Source organism: Chelon labrosus, assembly GCF_963514085.1.
Source record: "Chelon labrosus genome assembly, chromosome: 13".
NCBI classification, from domain to species: domain Eukaryota; kingdom Metazoa; phylum Chordata; class Actinopteri; order Mugiliformes; family Mugilidae; genus Chelon; species Chelon labrosus.
Window position 1 is genome coordinate 15,706,099 of NC_140346.1, and position 27,690 is coordinate 15,733,788.

A 27,690-nucleotide genomic window follows, 5' to 3' on the forward strand; every position below is an offset into this window, starting at 1 on the left:
CACCCAGCCGTCTGGCCCAGTCTCTGCTCTGGGCAGCTTAAAACGAGGTCTGTTGCCTCTGAAAGTATTAAAGAGTGGGCACGGCTTCAAAGACCGGAGCACAATAATTCACATTGTCCCTCATCCCAGCCTGATTTCCTTCTGTTTCCATTACTATATCATTTCATTTCTTGATTTTAAGAGTTCTTAGTGTCTGGATATTTTAACAAAACAACAAAAAAAACTACTGTCAAGTAAGTTTATCCTTCAGGTGCAACCAAAGATTTATAATTTAACAATCTCAGACAATATATTTCTTCATAAATATTAATGCAAGGCAACATTCAAATGGCCTCTTTTCTTTTATATTTGCTTTTCTGGTTTCCGACAGCTCGAGTTCAAACCTGCCATTTATCTGCAACTTTCTCCGAAAGGATCCAGTTTAATGCAACCAATCACTGACGGTGTGAGCGTAAATCGTAGCGACAGATAAAGTGTTTCTTTTGAAATGCAGAAATTCAACCTGCAAGATCTGGTTCAAGCTAAGAACACAAATATCACAGTTAAATGTTTAAATTACTTTGATATTTTAAACCTAAATGACAAACATTTCCTGGGTCCTAGATTTGTGCAAATTTGTTGCTTCCCTTCATCTCACCCGATACTTAACAGAATATCAAAACATTTAAAAATATCGACTCAAGTTTCAGCAAATTGTGACTTTTAATAGACCGAGTATCAGTTCATTAATTGGCCAATTAATTGTGCGGGTCTCCGCAGTAGAAATGTTTTGCGAGGGTTTAACCATTCCTCCAAGTAACTGCTACTGAGGGAGTCATTAATATATTCAGCAAAAGCGGCACTCCTTGACTTTGCTCAAGGTCTTGCACCTTCTGCAAACCGCACAACCTTGTAGCACATACAGACACACGCAGGCAATTTATTTATTAGAGAGACACACTCAGTCTCCCCAGTGTCGGCATGTGGAGCTTCACTGCAGCTCAGCAGATTGTGGCAGAGCTACTTCAGTATGCAGCGTGTTTGGGTGGGCAGGGGGGAGGAGGAGACTTGGAAGTGGGTCAAGGCTTTCAGAAGACGTCCGCAGCACCCAGCCAGGACCTACTCAGCTGTCTTGGCTTCATGCCGCTCGATAACAACCTTTCACTACACGCACAGATACACATATCCTGCAGACCCCTGCTGAGGCAAAGTCATACCTTGGCAGTATGCACGTAGATACACACAACTACACCCAGAGGTGGGAGTGATCTTAAAGCTCCGAGGTTCAGCTACTTCACAGAAAAATTCCTCTCCAAGCAGAGCTGGGAGCGGCAGAGTATTAAAGATATGGGTGAATACATTAGTGACTCCCAGATGGAGATGCTGAATATCTGCCTGCAGGACAAAAATCTGATCCCAGAGGGAAAGAAGAAAAGCAGCGAAGCTCAGCTACAACCAAAGATTAGGTGGAAAAAATATGCCGGCAAACATGACTGCTTATTCTGAGATTGCGGTTAGTGTGTTACTGTGTTAATGTGTGTCGTTGGACTCCGTTTTGCGTGTTTTTGTGCGACTGGCGTGCATTGGCATTGACGTGTAAGAGGATTATTACTGTGAAAGCCTGCTCTGCTATGATGCCCCCAAAAATGTAACTGGGTGGAAGCTTAACAGTTTCTGATACTCTGTTAAGCTCTTACTGTAAAAAAAAAAATAAATAAATCAAACAAAAAATGTTATTTTCAAATCAATCTATAAAAAGAAATCAGTTTTAGAAGACTGGAAGTGAAAAGGGCAGATGTAGAGACAATAGAGACATAATAATATGGACTGATTTAAGATACACTGACCTAGGACACAAGGAAAATGTCAGGAGACAAAGAAATGCACAGACACGCAGGCTGCTGAGGAATAAATAACTCCCACAGACAAGTGAGAGAGAGCAGAGCAGATTTCAGACACCATGAAACCCAGCTGGATCCCAGAGGGCAGGAAACAACCAATGAACGAGGAGCTAAAGACTGAGGGAGGACAGTTAGTAAATCTGCAAATGTCCCCCCACTGCTCAAATCCCTGATGGAATTAGCTGAAAGTGTTTCACAGAGTAATAAATTCCTTTTTTTCAGGTCAAAAGGAGGCAGCCTTTTCCCCCGGCCTCTCACCTTCCTCCATCTGAGTCCACAAAAACCTGACATTTACTTACTCGGTGTCTGCAACCTGTCAAGGCTTTCGTACTCTGAGAGGAAATCTCTTGTCTGTGGGACGGCCGGGTGGCTTGGAGTCCTCCAAGGATTCACTTTATGAATCCAAAGGGACGGTGACATAAATAACATGGTAGCAAAAAAACTAGACAAAAGAAAAACAGACAAAAAGTGTACGGCTAAGCTAGCTCTGCGAGGCTGTACAAGACTGCTAATGCTTAATCAATCTTAACATGAAGTTTACCAAACTAAATACGTTCTCCTACTTAAATTTATCTAGCTAACTTTTTGGATGTACGCTGCCTCCAAATGAAACCCATAAATGTTCAAGTGGTAGCAACAACCGCCATTTCTGAGAGCACTGCTACTAGGCAACAATGCTAACAGTTTAGCAAGCTAACGACCACGTATATGTAGGAAATGAAATGGTGTAATGAAATGATTTTTTACAGACATGTTATAGTTACCAATAAACCCTAACTAACATTACACCTCTGCCATTTTGAAAACTTGTAAACTGGTTAATTTTTGTATTTCAGAAAATTTCCACTTACAAGGTAATGAATGCCACAAGAGGGCGCTGTTCTTGTGACATTTTCTTGTAAACAAAGTAAACACAACCCAGTTTAATGGTTGAAAACTGCCATCAGCAAAGTTTTCTAGCTTCCAACATCCATGGTTAACATGCTAACTTGGCACTTAATGTGGTGCTACATTTAAAAGATACTACTATATACACCAATACTGCAAAAGTCTTGAACTTGAAATTAAATCTGACACAATTCCTAGAGCCACACTGCTAACTTTAATAATCATTAAACCTCAATATATTTATTTCGTATTCTTTTGCATTCCATGGTTCATTTTAGGAGCCATAGGGGAACTGGTTTCGGATCCACAGTCAATATGAGAACATTAGATTCTAAAAAACACCTAATTTAACTCAGTAAAAGGATTATTGATCTACATTTTGCGGATAAAACAACATTCCAGCAGGTGTGCACACAGAGCTAAAGAAAACAGATGGATTTTCCATGTGCTGCTTTTTTTTTTTTTTTTTTAGCAGTAGTGCTAAAGATTCATTATTCCCTCTGAGATGATCGCACTGGACAGTTTCATGATGCAATGTGTTTTTGAACGACTCTTTATTTATCACACTGACAGCCTGACCTGGGTCAATACCTGGCGTGATTAATCAGTCCTAGCTGATGTGAACGGTCTGAGCGTATGAAAGGAATTTAACCTTCTGACTGAAAGACGATAAAAATGTAAACATATTGAACCAGACATCATGATATACAACGTCTCATCAGCATTAACATATGCAACCATTCAGCATAAACATCACATTACACTACTTCTAGTTCATGTGGGTTAAAACTATAACAATTAGTTCATCTTAAGAAAATTATATTTAAATGTTTTGATTAAGTTTTGGTTCTAACCTGTATGAAAAATCATTGATTTAGTTCATAGTTATGAAATATTTTTGAGCTGTTGGTCGGGCTAATGTCTTTAAAACTAAATAAAGAAAATAACTGTTGTATTTAGCAACAATGGAAACAGCTTAAACTTTTCTTGTCACAGTACGCAAACTAAACTTACTGGTAATAGTAGTATTAGTGTAAGTATATTTATTAGAGGTACTACGATTAGCTGTTCTCAATATGTTAATGAGTTGTTGCAGTTTTTGTTTGTCGATCGTGTAATTGTTCCAGGATGCAAGAATTTGCAAACTCAGATCAACAATGAATAGAAATTAATTGTCAAATCAGTCAACAGTAAAATTAGTTATTATTTGCCAGCCAACAGGAGTTAACTGTCCGGATCAGTTAAGGTCAAACTGAGGAAGACATGAATTAAAAACCCATTGAATAGACCATTAATTATTTACTGGGGCTAAATGTTTCCATTATCTCAGCTGTCTGTTGGTGAGAGCTTTTGAGGTCTCGAATATGAATCTGCTCTGCAGCAGTTCAACTAAAACCAGACCAAGATGATGTTTATATTCTGCCCCAATGCGTCTGCAGAACACATTTGAACTCGGCCCCGCAATTAACTAGTGTTTTGACCTGCCCATTAATCTGGAGAGGTTTGGATAAATTGGTTTATAAAATGTCATTACATGACATCTGCACAGAGCACAGGAAGACAGTCACAAACACTAACAACGACATATGACAAAGACAAGCAAACTGCACATTTGGGAAACTCAAAACTAAATAATTGTGTTTGCTTTAAAGCAAATATTTATTCAACCATGCAGATTATATTCCTGTAATTCATTAACAGAGTTGTTTCCGCCCCAATCTGATCAAAACAACACCAAGTATGAACCGACCACACACTGTACAAACATGCCGCTCTTGTGTTATGTTTATTCTCTGATCAGTGACATAACAGTGGAATAAAACCAAACCAGAATCTAATCTGACTCCCACACTAACCTTAATGACCACCCACTTCTTGCCAGCATTTTATGATGTGTGTGTGTGTGGGTGTGTAAATGTAACCACAGGTCATTAAATGACGCGGAGGCTGAGATCGCTACAGGAAGCAGAAGGGCTCAAAAGGAAATACTGTGTGTGTCCCGGTAGAGGTGTGTAGAGTCGGATCATTACAAACTGACAGATGCAGAGCTGAAAGATTTACGTGGAGCCACATCTCTCTCACACACACACACACACTTTCTCATTAATTATTAAATCTTCCATCATCTGCGTCAAGCTCAGAGGGACATCCGTCTTCCTCCTATCTGCGAAGACAGCAGAAACGCTTTGAGTAGATGTAATCAATACGTCAATACGCAGGTCCGCCTGGCCTTCCAGAAAAATCAGGATAAATCAGGCTGTGGACGTCAAGTGTGTGGAGTCTGACGGTGACAGAAACAAATGTGTCTACTGTGTGAAATGGCCTCAGCTGTTGTGACTGTACTCTGAGACTAAGATGAAATCATCAGAGACAAAGAGAAGGAACAACGTCTGGGAATAAGACAGGGGATGTGGGTTAGAGGGATGACCTGTCTCTCTTTCACACACACACATACATACAGCAGATAATATATTATATATAGACGGGTGAAAGACAAGCTGAGGAAGTGGGAGACTGACTGGGGGAGACCCCTGTCTCCTCCCTTGGTGAGAAATAAATAGATCCCCGACCCAGAGCCAAATGTCCACCCCTGATATTTCCCAGAGAATTAAAGTCCCAAACCATGAGAGCGACAAATGTACCCATGTGGCCGGTGTGTGACCTTATGTCTGCCAACCTATAATCATTAAACCGGTTTTATTATTCCAGCTTTTACACATTAACACATCCAGCACAGACACCCATTCATCCCATTCCCACGTGCCCCCTTTCTGTGCCCCCTATTTTATCAATACCCCTCCTCCCTCCTTCTTCTCCATGGCAACTTAAAATGCCACAACGATGATGTCACCCTCTCACATAAAGAAAAAAAAACAACAACATTACCTCATCGCCTCCTCCTAACCCCCCTCCATATCTCTCTCTCTCTCTCTATTGGGCGACTTCAAACTCTACCAGGAAATCCCACAGCCAATCAGACTTCAGCGTGTCCTCCTGACCTTGGCAAACACACACTCAGCAGCATTTACTCTGATATTAAGCCAATTCAAATACTCCTTAAAAGAACCAAAATGCAGGAAAAGAGAGCAGACTGTGCATTTTAATTAGTAGAAATATTTCCCTCCTCCATGGCCTCGACTCTGATGAACCAGTGTTTCAGGCTGTGGGAGACGATCTCTTTATTTGGTCGTCTATTCAGCTGGTAAACAGGAGCGCCGGCAGACTAAATGAAGTGCACAGTAGCAGTTTCCTTTGTGTCTGTTAAGCTGCTCTGACTGACGGACTGTCAGCACAGTCGGTGTCTGGGGCCTTCTCACTTGTTCCACAGAGAGGAAGCGATAAAAGGGATCAGGGAGCTCTGGGAACCGCGATGAGTGTTGTTCTCATTCATTATCAGGTCTCTTTTACACAGACAGGCTCCCAACTCTAGGTGTAAACACAAATGAAGTGAAACTTCAGTTGTGTTTAATAGTTTGAATTTATGTGAAAACAACAGATTCTTTATGTCAACTATGGGATTAAGATTGCTCCATGACTTGAAAAAAAAAAGAAATAAATGTTTCAAAAGGTTATAACTTAGTGTTTGAAAGCTGAAATTAAGTCTCATATGAAGGCTTCATGTTTTGAAAGACATAACAAAAACAGGCTTTTTTGTCAGGCTTGAAACCTTTTAAAGGGGAATTACCGTTTTTTACAACTTGGACCTTATTTCTGGCAGAAAATACGATCGTTTACTCCGGACTCAACGGGGAATAGCACTAGTATATCATAACAAAATACTGGTTAAGTTAATGAGTTTCGCAGCAGATAATGCATTATCTAGAGTCTGCGTTTCGGTGCCCCAGTCACTCCCACTATATGGATATACGTGGATCTAAATATCTTTCGAATGACTCCAAATGACACCAAAGTTATATGGATGAGTAAATGATCGTATTTTATGCCAGAAATAAGGTCCAAGTTGTAAAAAACGGTAATTCCCCTTTAAATGGCGGTCTCTGCGCTACCCTTTTTTTTTTTTAATTGTCAAGAAACCTTTTCCAGTTGTATTCGAGCACCCACTTTTCAGAGATTTGACCACCAAGTTAAAAGCGTGAGTCATGCGACCTTTGACAGCACTTTTTTGCAGCTCTGGTTTGAAACTGACAATCTGAAAATAAAAGCCGGGCCCCTGGGGATGGGGACATTTGCTCTTGACATGTTGCTTACTCTTTGCTGAAGTACAGTCCAATCATATGTTATACTGAGTTGAGCCACTGGCTTTGCCACCACAAAACAACAAGACGTCAGCGTCAATATTTACACAATTACAGTGATCTTTGTCTGATTCTTGGTTAGGAGTCAACGTTGTGTCCAGACAAGAACTGATTATGTTTGAATAAAAGTTTAGATGCAAACAGAACTGGCCCTGTTATTTAGTGGTGTATGATTTCTTGAGTTATGGGCGAAAATATGTTTTATGACAGAGACCTTCATCATCCCTGAGTCCAAGTCAGTGTTTGTGTGAAATTTGAAGAAATTCTTGATTTATACTGGAAAAGAGAAACAGTCCAAAAACTAAATGCCTCGGCTGTCAGCGGTGTCGAGGGATAACAAACCAGAATTCATGTTTAGAGTGATTGATTGTTAACAAAAAGAACTTAGCAGACCAAAGTGGTCAAATGAATCAAAGTGTGTTTGAACAGCACCAAATAGGTGTTGATAATAATCAGCGACAGATGAAACTCAAATATTTCTTTGCTGGGTATTATATTTCCCCAACAGATCTCTACTGAACACCGTGAAACAAAACGGAAACATCTTCATTCTTTTAACAGTCACTCAACTATGTCGCGTTATTCAAGCCGGCAAATAAAGCTGAAGTCTTCAAGGTGAGATATGAAAGTGAAGGACTAACAACCCGAGGGTGTTAATCTTCTTCTTTTTTAATCACATTGAGGGGTTTAAGTCTGGACGCTGTCTGCTCCAAATGCGACACAATTGAATTTTGAAAGTGTGATTAAAGTACGGTAGTAAGAGCCAAAGGTTAGAGCTTGGGAAAAGAAGATTAATCAAAAAACACGCAGGACAAAGTATTCCTCCTGTCTGTGAATATTATCGGACGACGGAGAAGAAGACGCATGTTATAAAAGATAATATTAATTTGTTTTTAATGACAGACTGGAGGTGACGCGACATCTTAGAAACACTAAAATACGATGTAAAGTATTTTAGACTAAACACAATTCATGACTTAAGTTTAATATCCTACAGAAATGCTTCACTAACAGAGAGTAAAGCGGAGAGTAGGTGAATCTAACAAAAATGAAAGGGTCCAAACTAAAGGTAGTCGTGTGATGGAGGAGCTCAAAAGAGGAAACAGGTAATGATTTCCTTTTTCCGCAGAAGAGGAAATGAAGACTTACTTTTTGAGAATAATTTCAAAGGCAAATGGTTCAAATATGACAGAAAATAAATTGTGTTACTGAATCTCTTTGGTACAGCAGCAAACACAATGAGAAATATGGAAATATAGGAAATAAAACAGAAGCAAAAGAAAAGTGAAAGGAGTTCATTCGTTCATTGATTAAAGTTTTGTAAAGAAAGTGAAACTTTAACTATAGAATCTGTTGAAATAAAAATACTGATTTTCAAAAAGTCAAGTTAAACTGGACTCTCCTCTCTGCCGTGAGACGACGTCCAGCATGACTCAGAAACACGTATACGTGTGATGTTAAACAAACGAGACAGGAACGATAACGTACAGTCACATGTGGGACGGCAGGGTTTGATTCACTGTGTCACACTTTGAAAAGAGGGAAGTCCAGACAAACTCAGAGTCGATCTGTACACCGGGAGACAGAAGTGTGATCCTCACAGCGGTCTGACGGGGGTTTTGTTTAGGGAAGTGGGAGACGACATAAAGAGAAACGAGTGGATTTCAGTTGCTGCTGAACCTCAAACACTCTTCAGAGAGAGTTAGATACTGGAGACCAGAACGCAACATGTGAAACATTATTGTATTTTTTCAGATTTTCTGCTTTTCTTGTTCTTTATTCACTATTCAGGCAAAAAAAAAAAAAAAAAAAGCTTCATATATTTCCCAGTGATCAACTAATTAAGAAAATAATGAATGAATAATAACAATAAGAATCATTTGTAACTTCTATATTAGAAAAACAAGACAAAAATCTCAGTTAAGTTCAACACGAGAAAAAAAATCAAAGAATGCCAAGATAAAGCTTTCAAAGTTTAGTGATCGCGTGAATTATCGTAAATAATATTCTTACAGCTACATCCAACAGACCTCAACAGTGATAAAAGTTAAGAACTTAAACCAACAGAAACTCCACGAAATTTTCAGAAACACTAAAAGTTTAAACATATATGCTTTCAAGTCAACTGAATAAGACAGGGCCTCATACCAAGCGAGTAAGTCCAGTTTCACTTCAGATTACTCTGTTTCAAGTCTAAGTTTGACTCTCTGAGAACCAAACGCTACAAATTCATGAGAGCACTTACATGCTGGGCTCCAGCCGCTTCCTGCTGCGTTGCTTCTTCGCTGACATTTCACCCGTGGGAGCGGAGGTCTTGTTTTGACAGTCCAAAGACAGACTCATGTCAGCAGCTCTGATGTTCCACTCACAAAGCTCGACCGGCCTCGCAGCCTCGCTGTCAGAAGCATCAATGTCGCTCTCTCCCTCTCTCTCTCTCTGCTCCGTCTCTCCCTTCCTCTATTTCCTTTCTCGGCGCAGCTGCACAGAGGGGTCACACTTCTTTATCAACTATTTCCTGTCCTCTCCGCTCGTCCTCCGGGAGAAGACCTGACCCCGTGACAGCACAGACTTCGCCCATGGCAGCCATGACGGCAGCCCTGCCTACATCACGGCAGCTTATTTTATTCTCCTCATGAAGATTTCTTCTTCTTGGATGTAATCTGAACGGCCCATTTCCTGCACTCATCAATCTGCTCGTAGATCTTGGCAGCACACATCTAATTCTCCCGCTATCTATCCTCTATTAAAGCCTTCCGCCTCCTCTCAAATAATTCGATTCACCAACCTCCTGAGGAGACAAGTGCTTTGTTTTGTCAAAGATGAGACGAGGTGAAGTGAGACAGCAGCTCGTCTTGATCACACGCGGTGAAGTGACAGAAACACGGAGAAACCTCAGCGGCCTTGAACGGATCAGCTGAGTCAGACACAAACATCTCAGACACCTTGGCCCAGAAACACAGGAATCCTTAAACTGATAATCTGACGTCAGCTTATCGCTTAATGCAGACAAAGGATTGTTGAGTTTAGAAACGGTATCCCCGTTATTAATGAGTATCTTAAATTCTTACTATAGGAATACTATGCAGCATGGCTGTGGCTCAGGTGTAGAGCACGTTGTCCGCTTGTTGCAGGGTTGTCGGTCTGATCCTCGGCACCTTCTCACATGCTGAAGAGTCATTGGGCAAGTATGAATGTGTGAATGAGACGCTTTCAGTAGCACGAATGTAGAAAACACTACGTAAGTGCAGACGACTCGCTGATTCACACACAGCAGTGAAGTGAATCAACAAACTCGTACTCCTATAGATGACAGACAAGGTATGACACGACCAGTTTTCTGTGCTCTTCAAATTCACGAGATCCCAAACTGATCAAGTATCTGTGGGATGCACTGGAAGAAGCCTGATCCACAGAGGCCCCTCCCCTCAACACATAGGACCCAAAGGCCCCCACTAATGGCATCCTGTTACCAGACACCACAGGACACCCTCAGAAGGCCCATGTCCATTCTCTGATGAGTCACAACTGTTTTGGAGGCACAAGGGAGACCTACACAATATTAGAAAGGTGGTCATAATGTTATGCCTGATTGGTGTATAACAAAAAACTTAATTCAAATCTCAGTAAAAAACATGAACAGCTCTCCAATAAAGCATGTTTTAAGTATAGAGCCTTAAAGGAGAACACAGAGTCAGCTGATTGTGATTGATTTCCTCTGGGAACTTTAAACGCCCTGTCCCCTCATTTGTTTTTCCTAAAACAGACAGTAGACCTCTGTCTGAGGATCTTAAGGTACGTGCCAACCTGTACGGTGCTAAAAGGTCAGTGATATAGCCGGAGGCACTGCTAGGAAAAGCTTTAAAGATATTCAGTAAGATCTGAAAACTGATTATAAAACATCTTGGGAGCCAGTGGAGTGATATGATCCCTTGTCCTGGTTCTGGTTAAAGCCTGGCAGCTGAAAAGACGTCCATGTCTTTAAAAGATGAAATGGGACGGATTTTTGAAATGATCCTCGGATAGTAAAAACAGGATTGGGCTAGTTGAGTAATGTGGGACTTGAAACGTTAGAGTCGAACCAGACGCGTAGCTTTTTCACCCCTGGATTGATGGTGTTGCTGCAGGAAATGTTTGACATGACTTAAAAGATTAATGACTAATTGATTATCAGGATAGAAGCTGTTTATTTTCAGTTAATTAACTAATCAAACAACCAATTCATCGTTTGGGCTCCACACTTTGTTTATTATCTGCAATAACTTAGTTTTCCTGAAGGAATGTTTTCAGTCTCACCTCATTAACGTAACAGTTTACAGTCGCCGCTCCGCATGGATATTTATTTTCTAAAGAAGCTCAGTAAACAATCGAACGCGAGAATCATGCATCCTGCAGCTCTCTGTTACCAGGCAGAGTTCTGCAGGTGGAATAAGCTGAGTCACTGCAGCTCCTCACGCCGTCAGTTACTAACCAAACTTCACTGTATCACAGAGAGGAGAGGAGGTGTCACCAATAAACGACCACATCTGCAGCCCGGATGCTGGAGGCATGAATGTGTCCCGCAGAACAAAGAGACAGAGCTGCTGGCTTAGCGTCAGCTCGTCCTTCAGTAAACACGCCCTTGTCCAAACAGCTTTAAGTCAGTATTTTCATAAAAGCTGCATGTTTATGACGACAGTGGAAGCAGATGAGTGTTTGTGAATCACAGATCAGAAGGCACATTTTTCTACGTGCACCTCATCTGCAGATGCACGCCGGATGTGAAAAAAGGGAGGTTGTTAGCTGAAGTGCTAAATAAGCAGAAGCCCTTTTGTATTCCTTTGAGTCCACAGTCGGGTCAGTGATTGTCAAGCAGAAACAGTTTTTGCTGTGGGCAGGACAGCGCTGCAGCGTACTGCAGAGAGACTGCAGCACCGCTCGACTTTACACAATAAAAAAAAAAACAGAAGTGTTGATTCTCAGTGTATCCAGCTCGATGCACATTCTGAAAGCTGTTTAATTTTTAATGCAACTGCAGAAAGAAACATATTTTTACCAGTACGATAAGCTGGTGAATCATTAAATTCAGGGCGAAAACAAAAAAACAAAAGGGTCACACGTAACGTTAATAAACGCAAGATTAGAAATCCTCTTGTTCCACATTACTAAGAGTCAATAAGAGGCTCTGAGTCCTTTCATGAGGATGCTTAACACTTCTTAATGTGCAGGTGTGAATGCCAAGAGATGCTCTAACTTAATCTCCTCAAACCTACAGCAAAGGGAATAAAACTCCCCAAGGAGCTCCTCGATGAGAGACGTATCTGAGGAGCATCCACAGAGTCTTTAGTCTGAGTGTTCACCGCCTTTTCACATATAATGAATAAATATAAGTATGGAAACACTTTGATTCCTAACAGTCCTTTCAGTGGTTTGAGTTCCTCTGCAGTGTGACTACAACATGACTCTCTGAAAAGCAGTTTTTGTCCAGATTCAAGATCTGAACACAATGGTTTAATATTGAGTGTCGGCCGAATGGAGTCCTGATCCCAACTTAGATAAACGAAGTTCCTCCACTGGAGATTCAGGCTTCAAGGCTTTTCTTATCTTACTTGTATTTTCCTAGATCATATCTGCACTGTGCGACTGTATTAAAGAGGAATTACCATTTTTTTACAATCTGGACCTCATTTCTGGCATAAAATACGATCCTTTACTCACCCATATAACTTTGGTGTCATTTGGAGTCGAAGATATTTAGATCTACGTATATCCATATAGTGGGAGTGACTGGGGCACCGAAACGCAGCCTCTATATAACGCATTGTCTTCCACAAAACTCATTAATTTCACCAATATTTTGTTATGATACGCTAGTGCTATTCCCCGTTGAGTCCAGAGTTACCTGTTATCATCATCCGGGGTATGTAGATTGACCTACTAACCTCTGACCTGGATGATGTCATCTCTGAGCGCCGCGTGAACCCGCGACGGTCGGCTTGTTTACCTGTAATTTGCTACTGCTAGTTTTTTGCAACATGGCTGAATATTTTATCTGAATATTATGCTGAGGTTGCGGACGACAACTTTGTTTATGATGGACGTCCTTACTGTTTTATGCCAGAGTATACGGATGAGGAGCTCGTTGAAAGGAGGATGGGGAGGCAGAGAGAGGAACAGCTGGCCAAACAACAACAAACCGCTGCACGTCCGCGAACAGATAACAGGTAACTCTGGACTCAACAGGGAATAGCACTAGCGTATCATAACAAAATATTGGTGAAATGAACGAGTTTCGCGGCAGATAATGCGTTATTTAGAGGCTGCGTTTCGGTGCCCCAGTCACTCCCACTATATGGATATACGCGGCACTCCACTAATATCTTCCGAACGACTCCAAAGTTATATGGGTGAGTAAACGATTGTATTTTATGCCAGAAATAAGGTCCAGGTTGTAAAAAACTGTATTTTTCCCTTTAAGTTCAGTAAATAGTGTTGTCAAAGCCAATGTAGCTCGTACCTTAGCTCCAGACTTCTACTCCAGCGCCATAAACTCCCTAACCTCATATAACATTTTTTGCCTTGATGCTGTCACCAGGAAAAATTTCTCTTGTTTTAAACGCAGTGTTCAGTTTATGTTGTTGTTTTAGTGAAGCCTTTCCCTGAATGTACTCAACGTGGTGAATCAATTCGTTAGTACTGAATGATGATCTCCTACCACCACCACACCTAGTATCCACATTGCATAATTTACATTTAATTTCTGACTGATTTCATTTTCCAGACTAAAGTTACAACACAGCAGACATGTTGAGTCACATAATTTTTCTTCTTACTTGATCTTTTTTGGCACATTTGGCCATCATTTCTGTGTTAGTGACGGTCGGCTATTCAGCTACGTGACGCTACAGGTACGTGGCTTTGGTTTATGACGGACCTGACCTGCTACAGCAAAATCAGTCTTGGCTGAAGCCCAATACCAATCTGATCATTTTAAAAATGCCTGGAACGGACCCGATATCGATCATTTCTATTATTTATATAAAAAAAAAAAAAAACAGTTGACCCATCTTAGCTCCTCTCAAGCTCCACCTATTTGCCTATTTATGTTTTGGCCATGAATTAAGAAGAGTTCAGGCAACTCAGAGATGGTGATGAACCACTCAACCCATACTGAGCTTCAAAACCACTCAGTGGGAGACATCGTGGACGGTTCATCCATCTTCATATACAGTCGGAGAGCGAAGGTAGTGGACAGTGGGGGAAGACATCCTCATCCTGATCTTGTCGAGGAGACAACGTTACCACAACCTGAAGTCAGTCAACACTGAACACAATGTTTAAAAGAATGCTTCCTTTTTTTTTATGCCGCAGATGTTTTTTGAGATTTTTTTCAGCTTTGTATAAACTCAATCTACATCGATTACAAAGATTTTAGTGAAGTATAGTTGTAGCCTTCCTTTAACAACAGAAATGTTGTGGTTTCTGGTTTGGTCTTTTATTATTTGAACTCTAATTCATTACAGTGATGGCAGTGATGGCACATGTTTGAGTCCAGCGGGAGGCCTCTGTTGCATCTCTACGTTGAGAGCTGTCTCTATATAATGAGGTCATAAAACTCCCAGTTATAAAGACATTCATTAATCCAACGCATACAGAACATGAGACGGTAGAGCCCACACAGATCATAAAGATGTTCCTGCTTTCAAACAGCCTCTGCGCCGTTTAGTTTTGAGACAAACAGAAAAAAAGAAGTGAAAACAGTTTGCAGTGAGCGCATGGCTGCATTTTCCCATGAAGTACAAAGTACATGCCCGGGCTAATTTATTTCTGAGGAACAGAGGGTTTTTTTTTCCTCCACCCAAGGGACGACTCCTGACGGTCTCTAAAAAAAATAAAAAATCAGAAAACACTCTGGGCATTTTCATTTTCTCCTCTGATCTCTGCTTCCTTTTCACTGGAGCCGTGGATGTGGGCTCGTCACTTGGACATTTTATTTTTGTCTGGATATAAGCTCCTGTCCCACTGGCCTATTCTCCACAGATATCTTGTGTGACTAGCGTAGCCGTCTTAAATCCTGCTCTCCCTTAGGAAGACTCCCTCTAATCTCCAGTCATGGTTTACTATACAGGAAAAACATCACAGTGATTTTTTAGGATGGTGCAGCTCTCTTATTCCAGACTCACATATATGTGTCGTTTCACTACATGGTGTGCAGAAGGGATGGAAGCTGCAGGCTGACATCCGACACCTCAGTGGAGCCGGCTCGGATCTAAACCAGCTACACGAGACATACACATCACACCTAACCATGGTGCAAATACAAAGAAATGCAAAGTAGTGTTTTTACTTTCAAAATCCAAACTATGCAAATAGGAGACCTGCTGCATCAGACCTTCACCCACGCTGAGAAGGTCAAATATAACTCCCTATCTGTACTCACACAAATACACACTCACCGCAAACCCATTGTGCCCAGATACCCTCCTCAGATTTCCCATTCGACATCCGGCCGGGGGAAATCATTAATGACACACTGAGCGGTGAGTTTTCCACTCAGCCGCAGACGGCTGCTCAGACAAACGGAGACGTGTCTGGACATTTACTACGGCAATGACGAGCAGCCGGTCGATGTAAAATAACAATATTAAAGGTGCTATCGGTGAAATGTGGCTCTTTTGTAACACCTAGTGGCAGCCGGCAATAATATCTTTTTAACTTTAAGGCGAGATCTGAGGCTGCAGATCACAACATCGTGATCTACACACTTGAAGCGAACCAACACAGATGAGATGAAGCTACTAACAGGAGACTATTCAGTTGTTTACCTGCCAAGAGCTCAGTGAACTACCTGTCTCTATCAACATCTATCCATCCATCTTGAACTTGAGCGGCTCTAGGTAGCTTGTGGAGAAAGTTTTGAGACTGTAGTCTGTCTTTCTAATTATGTTCTGTACAGTAACTTTATGACCACACTGTACACCCACTAAACTTTACATTAATGAGTACTTCTCTGGCTCTATCCATTTTTTTAAACCCATTACCAATCTCCCATGTATTATGCACGACCTACTGCGTACCTTTGTTTGTATCATGCTGCATCGATGCTTTATCCTGATGCAGGTATTAATTTATCTGCTCTCTTCTGCTCCTCTCCTCTCTCTATTTTCTTGTCTCTGCCCGGGTGACCTCAATTAGAAGGGCCCCCTCCCACATGAGCTGGGTTCTGCTCAAAGTCTCTTCTTGTTTGTTTTCATTTTTTCTTGCCACCGTCGCCTTAATGCTTGTTCTGCACATTTCAGGCTCTGTGCAGCGTAGCCACATACAGCTGATTGTCTCCAACCCAAAAGCTGTTCAAAAGACGCCAATACTATTGTTCAGTCCTTTAACCACAGAGACTAGCTTACACCAGTAAAGCCTATCATACAAACAATGGAGTCGAAGCGTAGAAATCATCCAGCGACAAACGGCAACTACTCACAAGTCATTTGAGTCCACTGATGAGCCCATGGGGCTTCTCTACTCTTAGAGAGCTGCACAAGCCGTTCACATTCAGTGCGCTCACACACACACACACGCATATACACACAGTCTTGGGAAGAGTAAATACACAGTGGTTCTGTTTCAAATTAGCGTTAATTAGAAAAACCACCAAGATGATCCCAAACCAGCCCGCAAAATAAATTTCAAAAACCGCCCTATTGGACATGAAACCGCCTACTCTGACAAAACTGTCTCGAGCTTCTGTAAAGCAACTGGAGATGATTTTGATTGTAACTCATGTTATGTAAATAAAACTGAATTCAAATGAATTGCATTAACCCTTTATAGGGCACTCAGTCAAATACTAAATTTGAGCCCTAGAGTGTAAGAATTTTTTGCTTTAGTGAAATTTTTGGAGAAACTTGATGAATTTGCCATCAATGGTTTCTTGCCCTTAAGTGGCAAACAAACGTTAACATATATTTAGACCATTAGAACATAAGTGCTGATTCGGGCACTTATCAACATTCACTTTATCACATTAGACAACATTAGGCCTCTTCTTCATGGTACATAATGAAGCAGTTACGCTCAGCGTTCATTCAAAGGTGGACCTTGCAGACCACACTTGATCCTGACTTGACCTGAGAATGTTGCCTTGATCTTTGCTGACCGACTGAGTGAAAACCACATGCTTCTAAACCTCACTGAGAGCAACAGGGGCGGCTCCCTGCCCCATAAAGGGTTAATTCATGGAACAACTCCAGTAGCATAAAGAAATGTCTCATGTCTCATGTCTCATGGCCAAACTGTCAAACATCAAGAACAGTCCCTCTGACCCTCTGTATGAGACAGTTGGTGCTTCAGGTAGCTCCTTCAGCCAGAGACTGCTGCACCCACAGGGCAAGAAGGAGCAGCTCCCGGAGGTCCTTTGTCCCCTCAGCAGTCAGACTCTTTAACATCAGCACTTCTTAGCACTGCTGCTGCTGCTGCTGAGCTTCATTTCTTGGACATACAAAGAACACAATACATCTGTATAAACCAAGTCATCCCTGTCATTACCTCATGTCATTTTGGTGCAACACTTGGTGGAAATCCTGTTGGAGTTTGTCTTAACTCATGATATTCATGAATCTTTATATTCTCGATATGTATATTCAGCCTCCTTACCACTTCAACCCTCAACTGAACACCTCTGTTTTATGTTTTAACATATTTACTTTCATATAGTTTCTCTTGTCTTACCTTATTCTATTCTTTTGATATTGTTTCTTAAAGACAGTCTCACGGTGGTCCAGGTGAAGGACTTCACTTCACTCTTAACACAGACCACCTGAAACCTTGATAAACCTGTCGATGGTTGAGCTGCATTGTGGGTAACGCAGGCATCAGGCTTTGATGACGAAGAAGAATGTGTGCACCCAAAACTGAATATATATCTGATTCTGCTGCATTTGACCCTTTGTCAACATCTATGCGTCCATTTGTGCAAACAGCCACTGAGCTTCCACTGACTGCACCTCCACTCGTCTCTTTCCAAGAAGAAGCACATTCAGCCGGTAAAGGCACAAACCCATATCAGGTTTATTTCTGACGCTGTGAGCGACAAGCTGAATGTTTCAGGAGACTTCCTCGACGACAGGTTGTTTGATCTCCTGCTTGTCAGAGACACATAAAGTGATCAAAGAGACGAACAAGCATGTCTTATTTATGACAAAATTAATTAATATGTCTGATGTTTAACGTCCAAATACTATCTAAGAACCTAACAGTTCATATAAAGTTGACACGCTCCTGCTCTGCTAGGCTGAAAGAATCGATGGCCATTAGAGCGCCTCAACCATCTGCGACTCTTTCTATTCTTCAGGTTACGTGACCCGAGGTGACTATATTGATCTGAAGATTTAGTGACGCCTGAACTTAAGGCACATTTGTTTAAAGTCAGGACGACACGGAGCACAGAACATCTCCCCGTGAAGGACTGATTTGAATCTTATCTGTATGGTAAATTCAGTACAACCTAGTTAATCCTCCGTGTCTGCAGCACAGTGGGGCTCGACTCTGAAGCCAAATGTTGTGTTTAAAAGTTCAGATCTGTTCGACAGTGAGTTCGTCAGAAAGCAAGACGCTGGTTAAAATTCAAGAAATGTTTAAAGATGCCTTTCACACACACAAAATCTCTCTGCCCACACACAGCATGCTGTAGTTTACCAGAGTCTGAAACACAAACCAAACTATTCTTCCCTCCAAACACACACACACACATTCACACACACTGTGGACACGGTAATCCGGTGTCACCTTCAGGTTCGACACTGGAGCGCCGCACAACAGGCGCTTCATCGTCGGCTGATCAGGAGAAAGAGTCTCCATCTGTGAGTGCATCTATAAATGTTTCCGTGAATGGTATGTATGGAGGAGCCATAGCAACAGAAATAGGAGATGGAAGTTTGTATCCAAGTTACTAAACAAGAGCAATGTGAACCCGTCGGTGCATGTTCAAACCACTTCAGTTTCTGTATAGCTGCATCTTCTTGTTCGGCAACATGGTCTGATGGTGGTGTAATGTTTGCAGGTTGTAAATCTGAGTCACAGGAGCTTCCTCGTAAACTTCCACGATGATTTCAGGTTGGGGTCGCAGCACCTATCACGTAGGCTGTATATCATCTGAACTGAGCCGAATCTTTTTTTGTTACACTTCTTACTGACAAAAGTCTGAATTTAACTGATTATTAGATGTTAATACACATTATTAGCTCTGCCTTGAGGGCCTCTATCCCAAAGATGTCCTGTTCTCAAGACTCACAGAGAATTTGGCAGAACAGCACGTACAGGTACGAACACGCCTGATAACATGTAGGATATCAGGTCTGTTACAGCAGGGATGAAACAGTTTCCAGGAAATATGGCTGAATGTACCTCACACTAGAAATCACACTGAGCTGCGGCCCACACTTAAATAATCTGTCAGATCTGAAGGTGAGATCTGTAGATAGTTTTAAGGTTGTCGATCGTATACGGTAAAAATCCTACATCTGAAATCAACACTGGAAGAGAGACAGAAGACAGAAGACAGAAGAGAGAGATGAGCAATGAAACGCAACCAGGAGGCCTCGCTGATTAATTTTCCCTCAACCAACTGATAAATTTCCGCTCATCCGTCCGTTCTGCAGGGAGACTCGTGCCCTTTAGAGCTGCTATAAGTCATGTTGTCATTCTAGTAATCTATCAAATGACACAGTGGTTGTCGGTCATAATTTCACTCTGGAGAGTCGGTGGAGAACAAAAACAGAGCTAAAAGTGACTCAGCGTTAACAAACTTGTCACATTTAAAAAGTGATGATAAATCAATGTTGTGTTCTTTTTTTCCTGCTGTGGTCAAAGGTCATAACATCACTGTTTCATAGTTTTCTAAATTTCCTAAATGCATTCAGCAGCAAACATCGGACAGACTGAGTTAGCGACTAGCATGGCAGCACAATGGAGGGTGGTGGAGACCAAAAACAGAGCTGAAAGCGAGTTACTACGTTCAAACAAACTCACCACATGAACCTGAAATGTGATGATAAATCAACGTTGTGTCCGGCTGTGCTCAGATTTTAAGTAACAACTGATTTAAGGACACGTGTAGCCCTGGAGGAGGGGTTTATGTGTTCACGTCGGTGTGCATGTGTCAGTACCTGAAGCAGACGGTGTGCCAGTCCGCGTTGAGGGCCTGGAGGTACTGCTCATCGTAGATCCTCTGCTTGCATCCCGCACAGACGGGCAAACTCCCCCCCGCTGCAACGACACGTGAGACAGAGGCCGGAGCCATGAAGCCAACATTTCACAGCTCGCCGCGCGTGAAATCAAGAACAGCGAGGTGTGTTCGCGTGAGGCTGTTACGTCCGCCTCGTTTTCTATGCAAATCGCCGGCAAACAAGGCAGCACAGGGCCTCTGACGGCCGGCATCATCGCTGACAGAGCAGCACAGCATCGAAATCAGAGACTGTGAACTGACTTTGGTGGTTGCAGGAAGTTTTAATGAGCGTTTTCCTCAGCAGGAGTGAAACCACTGATATGTTTCATCAGTCTGTTTAATGAGTCTTCAGTGGTTGGTGCCGAACCCTTCTTTGTTTCAGAATAATATTTAACCACAGTTTCAAACCACAGCACTTTATCCTAAGAATTAAATGTCTTAACTAATGAAGGTAGATTTAAGTTGGCAAAGATAGATGCCAATTAGCATCTTTATTTAAAAGCCTTTTAGCTGAAACAAAGGATTTTGGCAGCTCAACAGTTTTTGGGCCAAACTGATCTGGACTATACCAGCACAGAAAATATATTACTTAAGGTTTCATTAGTAGAAGAGTCATGCTGCAACATCTGTGCGCTTGTCCTTAAACTTTCTCCTTTACACAACTCAAAATGACATTAGAGGAGCTTCTCTGATAAGAAGCGACCGTTAATAGAGGCAGATCACAGATTCCTGCTCCTAATGAGGAAAACGTTCATTACGATTACAGCTTCCAGATAAAGCAATTTGGCCGAGCTGGGACAAATTATTCCGAGAAGCATCAAAGCGAAAGCAGCTCTGAGCGCTGGACGGGGCGACAGTAGGCCATACTGCTGCTGCTGCTGCTGCTGCTGCTGCTTCGGTTCATTTGCCTGAAAACACATCACACCCCGAGCAGGACGAGGCCAGATGCAAAGTAGCATCGTTCATGATGATCAGCTTCATCAGTAAAAACAAACAAGGCCTCATTCAGATCCACATTAAGAGTTTATTAGCATCACTGCTCCTGGGTGTGATGTCACATCCTGGAAATGTCTAGAGCTTTACAAAACCTGTTCAGCACCCAGAAGGTTTTTAGACTGAAACTATTATTAAGACTGTTATAATAGTGGTGTCACAGAACAGAGGATCATCCGTCCTTTGGTTCATGTGTGCAAAGCTGCAACAATGCTCAACATCTGGATGCTGGTATTGATCAGCAACAGATCATTACTCTGCAGCTTCAATTATCCCTCCATCCATTGATTGGTCCTGGCTGAGGTTTTGTGCGGTCGGCTCATTTCGGTAAAGCCTGAGAGAGACGGAGGCCTGACGATGTAGTTTAAATAACCGGATCAGCTAATAGGGCGAGGTCTGCCCCCCTCACCTCATCTCTGACCTCGGTCGAGACGGTAAAGGCAAACAGAAACACACCTGCATTCTTCCACATACTGTACTACATGCATAACCTGTCCTATGTGCAGGGAGACAAGCCTCGCCTCTCTTTGCTCATTCCTCACAGATCAGATGAGCTAAACTCTCTGCAATGCAAAGAGAAATAAGACCTCTATTGTTCAGGTTCGGGCGCATGCACACATTGACACCAACATGTGCAAATAGTTTATCAAGATGTGTTATACAGGCCAAACGTTTTTCAAATTCATGATTGAATCTTTACCTTAAATCTATGAGTAGTCTTAGGTGTGGATCTAGGATGAAGTAGCTCCACATCAGTAAACAGAGGCAGCAATAATAAGTTATTTAAAATGAATCAGGCCCTTTTAAAGTGTAATAAGTCACTGTGAGCATAAAGTCCTGTTTTTAATCTGTTCAAAAACCTGTCTTCTGATCAGAATATGTTCAAGTGATTATCCTCCATGGCCTGAGGCTGCACACAAACACTGCATGCAAACATGATGGGTGCATCAAGGAGCCGGTGGAAACATGGCAGCGCAGTGTATCAACATACAGCCCGACCCTCCCTGCAGATAACCCGATGCATCGCTAATCGTGATCGCTAAACGTGAAAAAATGCTGCAAAGCGTTTTTATCTACTGCTACTTTTTCTTCCTCAGAGGATGCGCCCGTCCCCCTGCATCTCCCACCCCGCCGCTTTCCTCTCTCTCCCCCTCTCTCACACACACACACCACAAACAACCCCTCGGCTCCGTCCTCACCTTCCTCCTCTCCCATGCGTTCGTCCTTCCAGGTGCAGCAGAGCAGCATCAACCTCATCCACTCTCCGACTACCGAGCTGGTCGACAGATAACCGGTGTCCGACCACCAGCGCAGAGCCCGCCCGGGGGTCGTGTTGCTGTGCGTCGGTGACTTCCCTGCGGCGGGACACACGGCTTCCTCCTGCCTGCTGCCTGCACGTTTCTGCGGCGCTTCATTCAAGAGAGCCGCCGACCAATGGAGCAGCGGAGCCGGGGAGAGGAAGACACTGGCTGGCCAACCACAAACACGCCCTAGTTAATGAATGCAGTGTTGGTTTTTTTTTTTATTTCTTCTTGTAGCTGGGGGAGGAGGAGGCGGTGTCAGGAGGAAGAGAGAGGCGCTAACACCACCTCAGTAACTACTAAATAAGTGAAAGTACTTATCAACCATCTGATACGGGTTAAGTATTTAAAAAGGAGCTGTTTGAAATATTCAAGTGTGAGCGATTAAGTCCCTGAAAACAGGAATTTGCCTCATAAATAAAGCTGGAATGAAAGCAGCTGAAGTTTAAACGTGAACATGGCTTATGGTTCCAGTCATGAAAGCAGCTGAAGTGTCATTTCCAGAGTAAAACCTGAAAGTAGTTAAAGTGTAAAAAAAAGAAAGAAAGAAAAGAAGTGGAGGTAATCACATAATTCAACAATTATGGAGTGAAGTGCAGGGAATTAAACGCAACACAGTCACAAGACAAAGGGTATACACTCACCTGCCAGTTCATTAGGTACACTAGTGAAACAGTCCTGCACTAAATCCCCCTTCATGACTCTCGTAGTGTTCAGTTTATGTTGAAACAGCATCAGAAAGGTGCTGACTCAACTGTATGGTCATTTTGGAGGATGGAGTTTGCAGCGTGCTTCTATTTTTTTTAGCCCACTGAATAAAATGGGGTTGTCAGAATAATAGAAACGTGTGCCAGTACAATAGTACTACAAACCACAGCCTCTGAAAAGAAAACGCCGGCTGTTATTTTAAATAAATACGTTCACGAAGGTAAGATTTAGTGCTGAACTGTTGTATTAGAATGGATTTGCTTTTACTAATGCACCTAGTGAAGTGGCAAGTCAGTGTATTTTCATATACCAGGCACGGGTTTCATTAGTGTTTGGAAGCCTTTAAGGAATAATGTGGGCTGGGTGGACTACCTCATTTAATGCCGTATGGCTGAGTGAAAATATTCCAGTAATAAAACTAAAATGTTTTTTGTGTTATTGTTGTAAAACGCCGTGTGACTCTGTGGTATTTCTGAAGCGGGACACTGTGGGGCTAAAGCTTCTGCCGATGGAACAACAGTGTAAGCTACTTTTACAGGATGTGGATCATGGGTCAATGGTTCCCCCTGGAGACCCTCAGAGAGGGGCAGCATGAGTTCATCATTTCCAGCTGGCACAATAAGAACAGAGTTTGTGGCGATCACAGAGACTTTAACTGAGGTTTGTTTTCATTGCAGGGATGACATCGTGCACGTTAGGTTTTAAAATACACTGAATATAATGGAAAAACAGAATGGAGAAGCAACAAAGGTCCAAAGCAGGAGAGAGTTTCAGGCTATTGTTGCTTCGCTGAGCTGATCAGACAGGACACCCCCGATCAGATGGTTTTGATCAACTCTCGGTTTAAGCTGCGTTTAAGGTGTGTGTGTGTGTGTGAGGAGAAGTTAAAAACCAAGAGGACACACGTTCTTTACACACATTTTATTTAGTTATTTGAAGCAAATAAAATGCCGGGGTGTCCGGGAACAAGTCACATGTGTGCCGTGGAAAATTTAAAAAGTGCAAAACCACACTGTTCCTCCTTATAAAAACAGCTTTAAATAAAGATGAAGAGTATCCCACGCCACATTAGACAAGGTCTGACCCGGCGAGGCTCACAGATAGTTCTTACACAGCACCGAGTGAAGGAACTGAAGCCAGCTAACATCATGTTAGTACAAAATACAGTACACAGTTACAGAAAGAGATGGGGCGGTCACTTGGCAACAGCGCTCATGAACCTTTGGTCAGTAAAGCCTTTTTAGAAGCAGCTCAAGTAAATAAACGGGATTTTTTTATGCCTCACATAAACACACAGGCTGTCCCGTTAAACAGAGTATTAATCTGTAATACAGTTAATAACAGTGAGTAAATGCAGAGGGATTGATTTATGTTCACACGTTCCTGATAACAATAAAGCTATGAGTCAAAGCATGGTGCAAAACTTCTTGAATAATGACAAGTTACATAATGTAAATGAGACTAAACATGTGAAGCAGACTGAAGCACTCTATCTATCCCAGACATAATTAAACAGACATACATCATGTACATGCCAGAGCAGTATCTGATTTATGCGTTACTCTAAAAGCCAGCATTGCTTTTTAATTCCTTTAGAGAATAAAGCGCTTTTCGATTGTCTTCTGTAAAGAGGTGAAAATATTTGGCAACGTTAAAAATGCTGATAAAACTGAACAACGCGGCACGTAGAATCAGCAAAAGTTGCTGAGAGCAGATGGGTTGGCCAGAGCCCCAATTCCCGCTGTCTTTATCCCCAGCGGGCCTAAAAATAGCAGCGGAGAAGACAGGGAGCCAGAAACGATGCAGAGATTGGCTACATTTCATCGCTTCTTGGACCGAGCTCCGACCAAACCCTGTGACATGTCAGAGAGGAGACGAGCTCTGGGCAGCCAGGTGAGACGGATCAACGTGCGTCAGGATTAAAAGCAAAATCATTCCTAGGTCACATTGGCAGCCGATGGTTCAGACAGTCTGTCGCACAACAGTACAACCACATGCGCAAACGACACACACACACACAGAAACACGCACAACACAGCAACACACACGGTGACACAAACCCACTCGTAGGCCGGTGCAGCACGAAGAGTTGCAGCTGATTAACTTGAACACATGAATGATTATCAATAACATACGTCACATCAGAACGTGTACAAAATTCTGGGTCGGTGGGTTTGTATAAAAACAGAAGTCAAGTACAAACAAACATCTTTACAGGTTGTCTAATGGGGCTTCGTTTGCATATTTAAATGTACATTCTCGATCATGCAGTAGCACCATGGTTTCTTGAGGTCACTGGATCTCAAGAGATCCTCTACTTCCTCCTCCCACAGTATTTGCCCTGGCATCCTGCAACGCCACCTGCAGCAAACGCCACAACGAGAACGGTTCAGCCTCACACCATTACCTGGTAGCATTCATGTGGCAGACGGAGGTGTGAGTGTGTGTTGGTCTTTTACCTCTGTAGGCCCCTCCTCCTCCTCCTCCTGCTCCGCCGAAGAAGCCCTGCAGTGGACCGTACTTTGCTGCTTTGGCTGCAGAAAAACAGAAGGTTTTAAAGTCTTAAGGTGATTTCTAAAAGCACAGATGAGTTGTATGGCTTCTGATCTGCAGTAGAGCTAAAGACTCAGACTTGAGGGATTTTAAAATCCGGTTGCATTCACGGATATTCTTCTCTTTAATCTCAAACGTGCACACGCCACAGGATAATACTTAGATTATCAAGAAGACAGACTCATGAACAATCAGGTCCTCACACACGCTAACACACACTCCTGGACTCTTATCCGTGAGTCCCTGTAAGCTACACATAACCTGCGTCTATACGTTAAAATTATTAATTTTGTTTGTTACTGCACAACCTGTACAGCTTCTTTTTAAATCCAGACTGGATCCAGAGTTTATTGCACAAAACACTGTGACATATTTCTTGTATATGTACGCACACGTGGCAATAAATCAGATTCTGAAACAAGAAGCAGTAGCAGAAGAAGAAAAACTTGCTGTAACTTCAGACTGCTTTGTAATCTGGAAAATGGAGTGTGGATGGGAACATGGTTGGGAGATGTAGTCACCCGAGCTGTCTACTCTTCAGTCAGACATGAATGTGATTATGGAGGTTAACTGTCAGTTTTAATATTAGTCCACAGTAGTATGTGAGCTAGCTGTTTACCGTTCCTTGACGACCCTGTCAGCTCCTTGTCCTTGTAGATTTATCTCCCTGGTTATTGTGAAAGCGCTGACGCAGTCACCCAGATTTAAAATCCTAAATATCAAACATGTTTAGCCCCGATGGATGTACGAGCAGTTTGGGAAGATTAGATCTGTTAACACCTCACATTGTCACATAATCTGGGCCGTATCTCGGTACGGAGGCTGTCTGGTCCAAGGATTAACTGACTGGACGTAATCTTCCCGTCACCTCTTTCAATCACTGGATCAGAGCCACATTCATTTTCTTAACATCGACGAAGGTTTAAGTTACTGAGTCAGCCTGATAAATCCGTCCAGGTGTGGGATCTCTTTATTTTTGTGATGTTTTGAATATTAAAATATCTGGAGAACAAATGTTTAATGTCTCCTTCTACGGCACTGTTCATTAACTCAACCAGCAGACTTCCAAGGAAGCTGTTAAAGATTAAAGATGACGTTCGCTTCCGCTTAACAAAACACAGGAGCTGTAAATGAAATTACAGATGGATTTCCTGATGGAAGTAGAGGCTACAGAACGGCTTACACAATGTAAGCGGACGTGTTCAGTGCTGTTAATGTGGAAGAGATCTGGATTTTGTCCCATCAAACACATGATTACACAGAAATACCGTGGAACTGAACAAAATGTGTTTAAATTTACTTGTTGATAAAATGATATCAGATTATCATTTGAATACCAAAACCAGTGGCTAAAGAAAGAAGTAACTGTGTGTTTGTGGGGCACATCGAGGACATCAGCCTTTTATGAAACCACGTGTATCATACTTCACATTAATTCTGCTCTGAAGAACTCTCGGAAGACCATTTTTGATAATGTTTGTGAACTTAATTTCTATTTACCAGCCTGTAATTGAATAAAAACAACTCAGTTTGTTGTGAGAATGTTTCACGAGAATGATATGAAAATATGAGAAGATAAATATGAGATATGAAATGTAAAAAGGCTTAATCCAGAAGTTCGTGCAAGTGCCATTGAAAGATAAACACCTCCAATAATCTGAGATCAAATCAGTAAAGTTAGCGTTTAAAATCTTTTCATGAAACTGTCCCAGCAGCAGTAAGACCCAACATGCAGATTATCATGTGGTTGTGGGATGTGCGCATTTGGTACCTTGTTGGGGAGTCAGTGGGGCTGGCACATATCCACCTAGACAACATCAAAGACAAAGACAAGATGAGTGGTTGCCAGCAGACTAATGCTAAGATGAAACCACTCCGGGTCTGTCACAGGGGTTGATGTATTTCTCCTGGACAGG

The 27,690-nt window shown here is 42.1% G+C and overlaps 2 protein-coding genes across 3 annotated transcripts in view; both read right to left on the reverse strand.

Moving 5' to 3' along the window:
• The window catches only part of limk1a (LIM domain kinase 1a), a 50,209-nt gene extending 27,699 nt beyond the window's left edge, over positions 1 to 22,510 (reverse strand). The window contains exons 1-2 of one of the 2 annotated variants that reach the window (XM_084559326.1): positions 22,412 to 22,510; positions 20,161 to 20,260 (exon numbers count right to left, since the gene is read on the reverse strand). In XM_084559326.1, the coding sequence (XP_084415452.1) occupies positions 20,161 to 20,260; positions 22,412 to 22,469 (158 nt within the window). In that variant the 5' untranslated portion in view covers positions 22,470 to 22,510. Of the gene's footprint in view, positions 1 to 9,269; positions 9,483 to 20,160; positions 20,261 to 22,411 lie in introns of those variants that run through there. The other variant, XM_084559327.1, reaches the window with a different exon arrangement.
• Positions 22,511 to 23,372: 862 nt separating this feature from the next.
• elna (elastin a) overlaps positions 23,373 to 27,690 on the reverse strand; it is a 46,944-nt gene continuing 42,626 nt past the window's right edge. Inside the window, exons 50-52 of the mRNA XM_084558174.1 lie at positions 27,546 to 27,581; positions 25,681 to 25,755; positions 23,373 to 25,582 (exon numbers count right to left, since the gene is read on the reverse strand). Coding sequence (XP_084414300.1) covers positions 25,536 to 25,582; positions 25,681 to 25,755; positions 27,546 to 27,581 — 158 coding nt within the window. The 3' untranslated portion in view covers positions 23,373 to 25,535. The remainder of the gene's footprint in view (positions 25,583 to 25,680; positions 25,756 to 27,545; positions 27,582 to 27,690) is intronic.